Source organism: Hippichthys cyanospilos, chromosome 10, assembly GCF_059441005.1.
Source record: "Hippichthys cyanospilos isolate Australia breed blue-spotted pipefish chromosome 10, RoL_Hcya_1.0, whole genome shotgun sequence".
NCBI lineage: Eukaryota > Metazoa > Chordata > Actinopteri > Syngnathiformes > Syngnathidae > Hippichthys > Hippichthys cyanospilos.
The window spans coordinates 9,544,010-9,559,564 of NC_142378.1; the positions used below are offsets into that span (position 1 = coordinate 9,544,010).

Consider the following 15,555-nt stretch of genomic DNA (forward strand, 5'->3'; position numbering starts at 1 on the left):
AGCCCAACATTGTATCACGATAGGTTCCAACAATAGGCGTTATTTTCTATGCTTTAAACAACTGTCATTGAGCAAATGCCATACAAGCCTGAGAATTTATATAACCTCAAGTGTAGTGTGTGATCATTAAATAAATGTGTTTTTCCCCCTTAATTCAGATTGGACCTCATATGAAGCGGAACACAAACTAATCTGTAAGTGCTTAGCGGTTTTAGCAAGCAGGCAGTGAGTGTCCCTACCCACCACCCATCCTTGACCCTCACTTCACTTCCCTTCGCACTCCTTGGCCTACTGCCAAGGCTGACCTGTCACTTGGGTGCTGGATGTTTGGAGTAAACTGTACAGCAGCAGAATATCCAACCAGGCAGGCATGGCGTCTTATCATCCATCAACAAAAAGCGAAAATATACAGATTAAAACTTGTTTTTGAGCATTATGGATATTTGGATATCCTATAGAAAATTCAAATTGAACATTGAGTATTTGGTGAAAAACAGTTACTGTTTGTCTCCAAATGTAAGGCACAACTGTGAAAAGGACATTATTAAAAAGATCATTATTTTGGGTTCAAATTCTATTTTCTATAAGACTATGTATAAGACACACTCACACTTTGGCAACAATGTACAAAACTACTGCAAAACAGAGTAAATCTCATTTTCCTAAACTTCTCCTATTTTCATGTCAGGATACGGTATTTGTTGTTCGTTATGTGTCTTTCAAATTTTCCACATTGTGAGTGGTCAGTGAACGTCTCACCAGCATAGTGCTTTCCAGGAAGTAGTTTTTCTTTTCTTCGCGACAAAGCTCGAGTTCATTTTAACATATATACCCAAAATAGCAACGCATCCTTGTTTCACCAAGTTTATGATTGTGTGCATGCCAAAAGAAAGCAATTTAAAAACCAAGCCAAAAAAATCCTTTTCTGTATGCTCTAACCAGTGGACACAGCTCTACAACTTGACAAATCATTACCTTTACATGAGCCTCTCCATTTTGGAAATATTCCTTGGACAGTTGTTAAGTCTGCTCACTTCTTTTATTGAATATAATGCCGTAACAACCTGAGCTAACACAAGCTGCTATTAGCTGCAACAGACACTTACTGCTAACAGCCAACTAATGTCTTCTTCCATCTTGCTCGTGCCGGTATGGTCATTATTATAAGTAAGAATACAACCGATATAAAGATTTGTGCGTCAAAACTTGGCTAACGTGGCTGATAGATCAATCCTCCTCGAATAGTGTCTAATAAAAAAATATATATAATTTAAATGACTGTTTATAGGACGCACTCATACTTCATTTTTGAGAAAGTGTGTCTTATATTCGGGATATTACGGTATAAGTAAGGAAGCCCAAACAACAATTTTAAAATTGGATTAGCAGCAAGCTACTTTCCTCACTAGAAACATTAGAGTTTAAATAGATCTCTTCCCATAATTTTTGTCGATGAGGCAAATTTGTCGAGATGAAACTGCATATTTGAGTCTGCATGGTTTGTTAAAATGTGAAACTGTGTCAGGCTGTTAGTATCAAAGTGTGCAGAGTCATTCACGACAGACGTTATGTACCACTCGAGTGCTGCTAACTAGCGATTAATTTATGCTTGACTCAGCTGTAACAAATCCTCAGTCATAGACAATGGCAATGTCATTGTTATTGCGTCATTTGAGAGCACCCTAAATTGGTGATTGAACATGATTTCACAACAACATTGTGTTGTTTTCAGAGGTAACAATTGTGGTAGAAATACACGTCATATTAACGCCATAACACTCTGTATATAAATGAATTTGTGTCTGCAAATTTTAATTTTTAAGTTGGCCTTACAGCTTTTCGGTATTACCGTCATCCAGAGCATTAACAATTGTGGCTGCGATATGTGTAAAAACTTCTCAAGCATTTATGAAAGGAGGTACTCAAATTATTCAATGTCTTGTTTCAGCTGTAATTTTTTTTTCTAGTGTATTTTTTTTTAACTATGCATAGGACCAAACAAGAATGTAAAATTGCCAAGCGTGTCACACTGAGAAAATTGTATGTACATTTTTAACAAAAAAGATCTGGAGAAAATAGCATTAAGTGTAAGACATTTGTGTTCAGGCATTCCCTCCAGCCCCTATGCTGCTAAAGAGCGAACGTTGGTGTCTGTGAATGTTGCGGTTGTTTTGATCTTATAAGGGTTATTCCAGGGTTACACAAAAATCGCTGTTTTGTTTCCAGTAGTGCTCTTGTTCCAAGAATATTTTTAACATGTTCACCTGCATTTGCCCCTAAGGAGGATAGTGTCTTTCCACAGAGGGTTTAACTATCTGTGACAGTTTTTTTTTTCCTCTCCAGGTGAAATATTGGTTTCCACCTCTAAATGAAGTCATCATGAAGTTTGTCAGTATATGCACTTTGTATTCACATCTTCACCTGTTTGAAATACTGCATGAGCAAAAATACATATTCGAAGGGGAAGACCGAAAAAGCAAAGTGAGAAAGGTTGACAGCAAGAGGGGGATTAGGTGGACCTGTGCACAGATGGCTGCGGGAAGCAGATGTCCCAGTTGAGCTGTTCAGGGTGGTCCCTGCCAGATCCGAAACAGTGACAGAAGTATGCAAAGCAAAAAGGCTACCTCAGAGCGTGTGGCAAGATTTGGGAAAACAGATGCTAAAACACACATTCAGAAATGTCACTGGGAACACTGAAACAGAGAAAAGCTTCACCTCCCTTTTTCATGCACCTTTGGAATACCCCCACCATTACTACTATATTAAGCTGCCTATATGCATATATATGTGCATATATATGTGCATATATATGTGCATATATATATATATATATATATATATATATATATATATATATATATATATATATATATATATATATATGCATATGTGTGTGTGTGTGTATATATATATATATATATATATATATATATATATATATATATATATATATATATATATATATATATATATATATAACAATTTCCTTTCTTCCAATGGCAAATGGCAAACGTGTGATCAAGCTGTGTATCCGATTGTTGCCATTTATTCAACCAAAGAACTCATGGCTCCCTGCAAATATTACAGCTTTGTGTTCAATTAAGTAAGCCCAGATTTCCCACTGAGAAAGTGACTGAATTGAAATAAGATCTTAATTCAGTTTTCATACATTTCTTTTATATTGGCTGGCATTTGTCTATGAATTTTTTCTATGGAAAAGAAGAAACTCAGATGAGCAAAGGAAAACGATTCTGTAATTTATATTGTCTTACAAAATAAATCATATTTGTAGTAAAGATAACATGCACATCGACACACATGCACATAGACTAACATGCTTGTATGAACTCAAAGCAATTCAAAGCAAGTTGTACTATCTCCATGGCAAAATAGACATATGGACTCAGTCTCAGCACTCTCATTGTCAATTCTGACACTCAAAATGTGTATTTGCTGCTGGTCGTCAGTCTCTTGAACAAGAATAGAAGAACTAACAAAACTGTTCTGAACTGAACCGCTTTCAGTGCGAACTCAGTCGTGATAGCCAGGAGTGGGAAAAAGCAGTGCAAAGTAATGTTGATGACGTACATAGCCAAATTTATTGAGTCAAGTAAAAAACTATCCTGTCAATTTTATTACTCGAATGACAAGTGGATAAAGTAATTATTATGTCTGACCTAATTATGGCCGCAACAGAAGCAAGGAGGTACTTTTCATGGTCTGTTATATTAAAAGCAATTTTACTATTCTGCACATATTTACTGTTGTACTGTACATTGCGCCAGTCATGATATTTATTAATTACCTGCTATACTTAAGTCAGTCTCTCGTTTGCATCCATGCAGTTTCCTTCATCTTATTAATACATTGTAAGGGTGGATTTGCACAGACGTGTATTCATGGTAAATGTCAAAAGCCAGTCAGTCATTACGAGCTCACAATTGCACCATTGACAAGACATTTAAAGCCCTGTTAATTCTGAAAACCTCTTTGTTTGGAGTTTTTAGGATGAGTCAAATTTGCCTCAGTTGGAGACTCAATTGTCAGGGTCGTACACATGTGTGGCGTCATCACTTTGCAAGGACACGATAATTATGATTTGAAAATGTATTGTTGGCTTCGAACTAAAGAGACAAAACTGCGTGCACTTAGGTTTGTAATTGCCACCTGTTGCTTTGGCATGACCTTACACATCTAAGAATGTGTCTTTGTTCAGGCATATTGCTTTCTGAGACACACCATTGATTTTGGACAAAGATATGTCTGACCTTGGATTAAAATATCTACATGTACTGTATACTGGTCAGTGAATTGAGCTTATCTATTCTTTTCCACAGTTCTCATTTGCGTTTGTCAATCATGTACTTAGCGCAATGACCTCTAAAATAGACCAATTTCATATGAATAATGCTAAATGAAAATAACTGTATTATTTGGATTGTAAGTCACATTTGTTCTTCACAGTTTGGCTGGTCCTGCAACTTGCACACAAATAAATGAATACCAACTAATTAACTAACAAAAAAATGTTCTTTTTTTAATTGTGTTCCTAATCAATACATTTGGGTTCGATAACTGTTACTAAAACTCCTTGGTGCGATGGTTTGTTTGCACTTAAAGGGGGTTAACTGTGTCCACCCTCCAATATAGCAGACCCAGTAACACAATCATATTGATAGTAAGTGGGCCTGGGCAATTTGCACATTTTTTTTTCGATTAAACCACAATTTTTTAACAGATAATTTCCCACATGAAAAAAATAAAAAAATAGATCCTTCCTTGTTGCTCTGCCGCATTTTACCCTCATGAGCTTCCATAGCTCCCGCATCTTTCTTGTTTACTGTTCTAAAAGTAGGCTAAGGCTACATCGCTATGGCTAATGAAAGTATACAGTTTTTTTCCTAAGACTGGTGTTGTGTCATTAGTGGTTTGGGTTTGCGGCGTCAGATGTAGAACAAGTAACACCACACTGTAATGTTTGTTTAAAGCCCGTTGCAATAAAAGGCAGCAGCGCATTGAACATATTTCTGCACTTAAAACAAAAGGCCCCAGACCAAGTATGTAAAATGTCAAGCTTTGCAAGGGGAACAAGACAGTGTCAACCAACAAACTGCTGCTGCTCAAAAGCAGCTCACTCAGACAAGCAAGCACATACGATAAGAAAGGGACACGATGGAGAAAGTTCGCGAAAACGATCATGAGTCGCACATCGCTTAAGATCAAGCTCCCATATATACAGTGGAAAAAAAAACGATGCAATATTGTTGCATACAGAAAGGCATGTCTCAAGCCAGAGGAAGTGGACAGGCTGTCCAAAACTTTATTTGAAAAGGGAGAGAGAATGCTAGCTAAAATAAAAGCGAAATGTCTTTGGAAATTTCTGTGTAATATCTAGTTGTTCAATGTGTGTTTACCATGCTTTGTGTTCTGAAAACATTTTTTTATTATTATGGACATCAATGATATATTTTTACTCAGTTATTAAAAAAGGACAAATTATTTGTTTGAATTAGTATCAAGAGAGATTAAAAGAAAGCACGTCAAAGCTAAAAGCCCAAATCTCTCTAGGGAACGCGCTAACGCGATGCAAACATAACATTAATTTAATTGCTGCTCATGCCCCTGTTCTGAAATGTTGATTAAATGAATCTTACTTAGGTTGTGCTTGAACTTTGAGTGTGGATGTATTATGGGCAGTACTTTCACATAATTATGTGGAGGAATTGTCTATTGTTAGATAATTGCTCATACTCTTTATAGCAAAGGCCAGTTATAATTCTCCCACATATTTCAACTCCTAATTTATGAGATTCGTTCAGCCTTTAGTTTTTTCAAAAAAAGTCAGTCTCCTAATTACCTTGAAGTCTGTCAAATACTGTTAAAGGGTGCTTTTGAAAGTTTGCTCTAGCCATCTTTCGCATTTTATGCAATGTTTTTATGTCATGTTCATGTAGGCCACGGAGATAACTGTGGACGAATAGTTTGGATGTGTGAGACTGTGAAATTTTATGGTTTTGGTAAATGTCGGGCTAAACTTTTAGGGATTAAGTATCCTATCTGAACATCATGGGCCCGGAGAGAATGTACGACCATCGATAGACCGCGAACTAATCCAGAGTTTACCTTCGAGCCTCGGGGACTTAACTTAGCAGCTCTTTCAACCCAACAAACTGACCATCGCAGATACACTGATAGACTGTGAGAAAACAAAGCAACAGAAGAGAAAAAATGGCCGAAATCCCGCTCTGCACTACGTTTTGAGTAAACAGGCCTTCTGTGGTCTTTGGGAGCATATTAACAATATATTACTTGAGAAATATATTACTTGTCATTTCCAGAATTTCACCTCAATGTTCAAGTTGAACTTTTGTTGCCTGTTATAACAATATTGTATATTTTACCCACTGCTATAGCTGTGTAAAAAAAAGAAAAAAAAAGAAATGTGCAGACATACTCAAATAATATAGCAATGAAGAACTTGCAAAGAGGCACATTTTATCAGTCAATCCCACTAACAAAGGCTGCCCTTGAAGAGCATTTCAAGCGAGCAGTGTACCAAGCAGGCCACATGTGGGTGAAGTGATGATGTTCACACCAGAACTACCTTCACCGCACAGACTTCGCTGGTCAAAGGCATCTGTGCTGTACTTTTAACCTTTCTGGACATGCCTACGAGATGCATGACAGTTGAGCAATGTGACTATGTCCTCTGCAAAGGGAATGAAAAGGGATGTAGAAAAAGCTCAATTAGACTGCACAGCCCTCTGCTTCTTTGAAAGTGAACTGGGCTCTGACTTTTGCACAGGCAGAATTAAATAACTAAAATGTTGGTCGCACCAGCACAGGATTTGGTCACACCCTTTTTTCGGTGGAGGGGAGGGACAGCAAGGTCATATTTGCTGAATATATGTTTCTTTTAATAGCCATATAGTCGTTTACACTAGCGACCAGACATTTGGAAACGTCAAGTTCAGACGGTCACAAACATTAAGAGATCAATAATTTCAAGATATTAACTTTAGATGAGGCACAGCTGTAAACTGGTGACCATTCCAGAGCAGAAAGCAGGAGTGCTGATGGTAGTGTTTGTCAGCTCCATGAAATCGCTCTACATGGGGGTAAATAAAGAATGTCAATCAAAAAAGAAGCTGCTTACTGCAGTACTACCCTGAGACACTCCAATTTCTGTTGCTCAGCAAGGTTGGGCCTGGTTTGTAGTTGGGTGGAAGACCACCTGACAATACCAGGTGTGTAAGCTTCCAACTGGAGCCCACTTTAGATACATAGCCGTTACATCTGCTGTACACAATTGCAATGTATGGCATTCTGACTTAACAAGCTGGAATCGTCCAAGGAACATACAACACCCGCCTTGCGCTCCAAGATCTTAGGAGCAACATCGTTACACAAGAAATTGGTTCAGGATTAAAAAAAAAACAAAAAAAAAAACAACACAAGTCTTTGGCCCAAACGAGAGGCTTGGCTGTTTTACTATAATACTTGACAGACTTAAATACTGTATATATTTCATTGCACTTCTGGCCCAAAAGGCTTAAAAAAAACCCATCTACTGCCCAGTAGCCCAGTAAATTTGTCTATCCTGCCTGAGACAGTTTTGCTTCCTATTGTGATATCACTACAAAAGAAGAGATATTTTAAATACAGTACCATGGTTTCATATCATGTCAAGAATTTCTTCTTTTGACATAAATATGTCAGGAGGTGTGTAAATACAAGGATCAGTATGACACCTAGATGCATGAGGGATTACTGGCAGAGATAACAGTAATCATTTCTAAAGGAATAGTGCAAAGATGCTTAATGCTGATCAGCAGACGGTGAGTGAACGTCAAGGACAAGTCAATCACGAAGAAAAATGTGAAGTAGGGATTCTGTACGGGCAAAAATGTGTTCTAGCCTTGCTTGTAAAACCATGCTTAAGCTATGACAATTCATGACTTACTGTATTTTCTTGAAAGAAGGATTTCATAAAATTCTTGCTTTGTATAAGACTTGCGGTTAGTGTATTTCTTTATGATTTTCAAGTAAAGCTACACAGTAGCTGGCAGACTGAGCCAACATCTGAGTCCATCCTTGTGCACACTCAGGGGCATAAAGATTCGTTTTATTCTGTGTTAAGAATTTGTTAGGCATTTAAGTTCATAATTTTTACTCATAACATATTTTGAAATGTACACCGTTCATCTGAAAAGGCCGCACTATATTTCCATTCCTGTTTTAATGCTGAACCAGATTGGCTGTTTTTTGTCGCATTTTGTGTTCCGTCGCTCCAAAATATGTCCTAGGTGTAGTCCTATTGCCCAATCAAGCAAACTGTATTGACTGCAATTTGAATGTGTCTCTTACACCATTCATAGTTAGTCTGAACCAAGCAATGTTTATTTTTGCAAGCCACGCCGCAACATAAGGATGAGAGAGCCACATGAGGCTCTGGAACCGCGATTGCCGACACCCGATCTAGTGTAAAAGACCGTTATTGCTGTTGTTGCCCGGAAAGAGGTTTAACTTGTCAAACCATTTGCTGCAGCAGCCGTGGTACGAATGAAAAACCTGGATGACCCGTATAAGTTGTGTGGGGTGAACACAACAACACCTGGCAGCTCATAATGGGGTGTTATACAATTGGCTAGAGGTCTGTAGTGGAACAAGAAGCATATGTATTTATTCCTGTCATCAATGTTTCAGGCCATGAAAGAACATTCTGGTGTTTGTGGTGAAATGTGGGCAGGAATGTGATGCATCATTGACCCCCAGCAGCCACAGATACATTGATGGATCAGTTAGAAAGTTTTGATAATGGAGTAAGCAATGGCCAAAAATCTCAATAAATGTTAGGTTTCATGGTATGTGGACCCATCCATCCTATATACAATGCTTTGCAATCCGACAGTGAAAAAAGCAGAGATTGCGCTGAATTGCCCACCTGTCAATCACAGGACAATTGTGAAAAACGAAAGGAGTGAAAAATGATTCCACCAAACTCTACTCATGTTCTTTGACATTTTTGCTACCCTTTTGATAATGACAGAAAAATAAATAGACATTGACGACACTGAATTAAAAAAAAAAAGAATACCAACAGATTATCCATTCAGCTTCTGCAGTGTTAAATTGTGTTATAGTTACAAAATGTTACATGTCTTTATTTTGTAAGGTACAATGCACATCGTCCTTCGTAATTAGTCAATCAATCAATCAATCAATCAATCAACCTTTGTAATTAGTGTGTATTTTCCAGTGAAAAGGTCAGATATAAATCATAAGGATACATGATGTATCATCTGGAATTGATGAACAAAATATGTCTTGAGATACCACTAAAAGCATAGTTCATAAGTTTAATAAATCAGAAGTGTCTGCCACATTACAGTTTCAGGTATTTTATTTTCTTTGAAAAAAATGGATCTGGTTGTGGATAGTTGGCTTTCACAGGAAAGGTTGATAAGCACTGCTTTATACTACATTCTGCATCTGGCACAGTGTGTTTTGAGTCTGTTGTGAGTGAAAGGAAAGCTCAAAACTATGGAGGCCTTCTTGCCCAGTTTCAGAATGCTTGGGTTCATTCACAGGTCAAGTGTCTTAATTACCCAAAACACACAGATCTCCTGAAGTGGCCTTCTATGGGCTCTTTATCTAAATCCTGTTAAACTTCTATAGAAGGAACTGAAACATGCTGTCTCAAGAAGATGCCTTCCAAAAATTGAAACAGTTGTAGCAGTTTGAGACGTAATCAGAAATGACTTTTGACAACTGCATACATCTCATTGAGAGCTACAGAAATTGTTTGCTTTTTCAAAAGGCTGTGCAATAAAATCTTAAGAGTTTCAATGGTTTCTCAATGTTGTGGTATCACAATAAAAGCCTCTAAAAAAAGGACTTAATCATTTGGGAGATAACATTTTGAGATGCCATGTATGACTTTTCCACCTCTAGATTTTCATATGAATGATGGCATATCTTCCTCTATGCAATTCACCAACCATTCCTTGTATGATAAAAATCTGCATGTCTCAGCCACACACTTTTCAAACAGCAGATGATACTTGCAGCAGCTTGTCCACAAATCTGACCACAGTGTCCTTTGTTTCTACAGATGCTACCTGTTGGATGGGATTTCAAAAGGAGCGTGGTTGAACCGCTCAAGCATCATTTTTGCAGGGGATGACCAGTGGTCCACAGACCCACGTGTTTCCATTGTATCCAGCGTCGGAGACAAGCATGAGTACAGCCTTAAGATACAGAAGGTGGATGTAACGGATGATGGTCAATACACATGCTCAATTCAAAGCGAGCGCAACCCACGTCCTAAACTTCTCAACCTCATTGTAAAAGGTATGTCTACATAATCTTAAATGCTTGTCAGAGCTGTTTTTGTTTCTTTCTGATTTCATTTTTTTTGGCTATACCTGCCTAAAGTTTACATGGTTTGAAAACATGTAAGTCAGTAGAACAAATGTAATAGTCTTCAAATTGTTGGCCCCTGATAATCTCAACGCGTGACAAAAATCACATGGAATGCCAATCATGCTTAAAGGGCCTGCATCATGGAAATTTTACTTTTTCACACTTCATACATGTCACAATGTTAATATATCACCCTGAAGACCCCCAAAGTGATATTTTCTTACTACTACTACTACTATTTACCTATTCTGCACTCTCTGCATCAGGCCTGTACTAGCAGATAAAAGTAGCTTGTGAGAGGCAATATGACGATCCTCTCTACACCACCCCCATATCGCAAGTGAGATCATAAATACATGCCCTCCTTATCTGCAGAGACGTTCACACTTTTTAATTTCATTTTTATTCCATGGTGGTGGAGGAGATCCTTTGCACAGGTCGGCCAACTAAACAGCAACGTTTCATTCATTAACCACAAAGTTTCACCACAGAAAGGCCGTTTCACTCCCTGGTTGGACATCCAGCTACCAAACAATTGTATTTAATAAGAAATTGAAACCTTGTCTACACAGAACCTACATATTCTTCCCCCCATTATGAGTAAAAAAAAAAAAAAAAAAAAAATCCATCCACATGGCTTTGGTCATTGAAAAAAAAATGCTGTCACACAAATCTGCATAGTGTTATTCTTTTACAAGCATGCCAGACCACTAGGTGGCAATATATTTGCCAAATTCTGTCCAATCGGAACGTCACCAGTGTCGGAGTCATTGGTTGGAAATAGCACAGACTGAAGACATAAAGCTCCAGCTTATTATTGCTACTCACAAACGCAAATCCAGAGAATTTGGCAAATACCCACTTTGGTTGGAGTTTTTGAACATTTTGTTTCAATTTAAAAAAAAAAAAAAAAAAAAAAAAACACTGGACACATTTAGCAAATAAGGCAAACCAGAGACATTTATCACCCTTTTGCAAGAACCCCGGCTACATGTAGACTATGCCTGAATTTCCAATGTGTCAGTGGTAAGATTCCACAAATTTACATGCACATGTTCTTCTGTGGAAAGCTTAAAATCTCACAATATGGGCTCTTTAAGCACCATTACATTAAACCAAATTGTGCAGTGCTTGATCACAAGCATTTCATCAATAACTTTTAGTTAAGACTAAGTACTTTTTTTTTATGTTGGGCTATGAAAGCCATTATAAACTTTTGATGTATTGGAATAGAGGTCATAGCACTAATTCACATCACCCTTAATTACGCAATCACAACTCATGGATATCTGCCACCATATGTGCTGCTTTTTTAATCATGTGGAAAACAAGTGCTTTGAGAATTAATACTACGTAATAACAGAAAATTATTCAGACATTTCTCTGGTGGATGTGAACCACCACTGTGGAGATTTTTTTTTTTTTTCTTTCTATTGACTGCTGTGCAGCACAAAATCAAGGCTTGGTTGACTAACGGGGCTTTAATTTAGTCTTCATGGTTTATCATATCAGGCAAAAACCCAATATGTGATTCTTTAGAGCCTGAGATAAATTGGGAAGCAGCATTGGGTGTGTGATAAGGAGTTGAAGAGGAAGTCTTCAAATATATAGCCATTAACATCATAAACATGCAGCATAGATCCTTGGAGGGCAAAATGGAATCTCATTTTGTGCATCTCTCTAAAATGGTCAAAGATTTTATTTGAAAGATTATAAGGATGTGAGCGCAAGGAAAGTATTCACTGCCGTATTGGCTGAGTTTGTGTGCTGTATCATCAAACTGTTGCTTGTCAGCTTTCTCTAAAATCTATTATCCCAATGCTATGTTTTTTTTTTTTTTTATTGTGGTAGGACAGAAGTTTATGACTCATTTCTAAGGAATATTTATGAGGGACTTATCAGGCAAGCTGAGTTAATAGCTTTCAATTTTTTGATTCACAACAGGGCAATAGACAGTGATGAGGTGCACCAATTAGAAAATGATTGGAATTCATATATATATATATATATATATATATATATATATATATATATATATATATATATATTTTTTTTTTTTTTTTTTTTTTTTTTCACTCAATTAGTTGTTGATTTATCAATTAATCGTTGTACCTCTAATGCAGGGGTGGGCAACTCCAGCCCTCGAGGGCCGGTGTCCTGCATGTTTTCCAGTTTTCTCTCCCTAACACACCTGATTTAAACCATTAGCTCATCAACAAGCTCTGCTGGAGCTTGAGAATAATCCTAATCATTTGATTCAGGTGTGTTTGAGAGAGAAAACAGGAAAACATGCAGGACACCGGTCCCCGAGGCCTGGAGTTGCCCACCCCTGCTCTAATGCCTATATGTAAAATATTTGCTGTTAATGCAATGAAATAAAATAAATGAAAAAATAAAATAAAATGTGTAATGTGTATTTCAGATACCTTTATACACATTTATTGTATCAGGTATATTGTGTAAATGTATAATACACAGTTTACAGTGGCATATTCATTAGATCATATCATGGAGAGCACATAGGTCATAGACGCATATTAGATGCCCAGATTTCAGGTATTGGTGAAAAACATATTTGTTTGCACCAATAAACATGACAGCCTGTAAAACTGCAATTACTGTTAAATGTCATTCAATATCCTCATACATACATTACTCTCTACAGATATGATCGTATTATTTTGAGGCCATTTCACCCATTCCTAATTTACAACAGTTAAAAACCCACTTTCTATCATGAACATGCGCTCAGAATTTGCAGTGCTTTCAGGCCGTGCTGTTTTTACATCTTTTCTAAGCTGTGATATGCCATCATCCATCTGCTTGCTTTGCACTTTAAAAGTGAGTGGGTATGAAGTGGAGCCGTGGTTGGTATGAATACGCCGTAAGTGTCTTTTCAACAATCGTGCTCGGTTGTGTGGTTGTCCATTACACTGGGAGGCAGAAGACTTTTGTGGTGAACCACATTCTCACCTCCCTTTAGTGAAAGGTTACTCGCAGAGGGGATGTGAATTTAAATCAGCTATAATTCCAGTCATTGCTACCATGTAGGCTTGGCAGCCCTTACTTTTTCATCATCTTATACTCCTTTTGTACCTTGACTTGCACGCATAACAACGTTTTTTATTTTATTTTGAGTTGCTGCTTGATTGATTTTTGTGTCCATTCGTTTCTAGCCAAAACCTGATAAACGGCCCTGCTTGAATTAAAGGGACAGTGTGTAAGAGTTAGATGGTTTTTCATCAAAAAAGAATAAATTAATTGATTGTAAATTTCAAAAACTTGCAAATGAGTGTGTTCTTAATGACTAAGAGTATGTTTTAAATATAATCATGGGTGTAGTTATCATGATATGATATTACATGTGGGGTGGCACTTCTCCGGAGGTGGCCATGTTTGTTATAGCTATGGACAATGGTAAATGCAGAACTTGGAGCACCTCCGTAATGAAAAACTGTCTTGATCTGACACGCTGTCCATTTAAGTCAAAAAACAACTGACATTTTTTTTTTTTTAACTTTACAAAGTTCAAATACAAAATGATAACCCTCTTAACCGGCTATGGTAGGCCAAAGCTCACATTCAGGGGTTCACAGAGTCTATCTGGCCATATATCTGATGTCACTGACCAGGCCACAGTCCTTTTAAAGACACAGTGCTGGAATTTCAATTGATTTCAGTAGGTAATATTGATTTGGTAGTGTAAATTGAGTTACGAGCCTGGTCACAAAACAAATTCAACTCATAAGTCAAGAAAACACTGTACGTGGCAATAAAAAATTGCGGTGCTTTTCCATTGGCATCACCATTATGTGGTTATGTGAAAGTCAATACATTGAAAAAAACACAACATTCAGGGTTTCCCTAGGACATTCAGCGATTACAAATGCTCATCTACAGGGGGACGAGAAATGACATTAAATGGTTGCAATTCGCTGTTCATTGACACGAGAAGACAATGACATCACAGGGTGGTGCAAACTCCGATATCTCTAATGTGTTCAAAGTCAGCTTAAGTGAAACAGCTATTTTTATGTGCTTATTATGGTGGAAGCCCAGATAAATCGCATGTGATCTTTTGTTTTCAATGTTTGCTCTCTATGAATGACCAGAAAGAGGACTGTGAGTCAAAGGCTAACATTAAATTCAGGCTGAAATGATCCCTACATGAATTCATGTCCCTCGGTTAATAAAATGCTTAAGGCTATTTTTTGTTGTTGTTCTGGATAACTGCTTATGAGTTTCCCCAATAATATATGGACAAAAATGGTTCGATATGCTTTTGTTTTGATTGTTCCACAGCGTAGCATATTGAATCATCTCTACTGCAATTGGTGCTTTTGACTGCTGCTCCTTATTTAGGGCACTAACAAATGTCATAATTACACTGACATACAATGCATAGGACACTTGTTGCCAGTAGTTATCTGTGGCTTGGGCTCCATAATAACTGTGCCAAGCATAAGTTAGCTGCTTGCGAGCAGAGCTGACGTGCTCCATTTTGGTGCACATAGCCTGACACTGTTGCTGTTTGCATAGATCATTTTTTAACAAACCATGCTGACTCAAATGGGCTGTTCCAGCGAGCTTATTTTTCTCATAGGCCAAAATTCATAGGCAGAGAGTTGTCCCAGGTCTAATGTTTCTGTGTCCTGCTAAGTACAGTTTACAGTTAAGTAAATGAAAATAATGATCATAAAAACTGTTTCATTTGAACAGTCGATATGTGATTCAAATTTTCTGTTGGGTATCCAAATCCCCCAAATACTCAATAACGCCAACCCTATGTGCAGTACTATGAAAATATACACCATAGCCGGATGATAAACTACCAGGCTATTGAGCCTTATCAATCATACAGATGGTGAAGTTCTGACCCCTCCAAATCCCCAACAACTGTATTTTTCTTCTGATTTTACTTCTTACATGCAAGGATCATTACGGATTTCTTGTCTCTTTACTTGTGCGGGTATTACAGATTCACGTTAAGCCTCCAAATATCATGTGATCAAGTGTCATTTGTTGGGCAGACTAATGATCACCACAAGACCAACATGTTTTTGTAGTTGTTGGATTTCTGTACAGCATTGTGTAGTGGTCATCTTACCGGGGGTGTTCTGGGTCAGAGCA

At 37.5% G+C, this 15,555-nt stretch overlaps 1 protein-coding gene across 2 annotated transcripts in view; it reads left to right on the top strand.

The window, feature by feature from the left end:
* negr1 (neuronal growth regulator 1) overlaps positions 1-15,555 on the top strand; it is a 142,551-nt gene that overhangs the window by 28,018 nt on the left and 98,978 nt on the right. For both annotated transcript variants that reach the window (XM_088425813.1, XM_088425814.1), the window contains exon 2: positions 10,115-10,353. In XM_088425813.1, the coding sequence (XP_088281939.1) occupies positions 10,115-10,353 (239 nt within the window). The remainder of the gene's footprint in view (positions 1-10,114; positions 10,354-15,555) is intronic.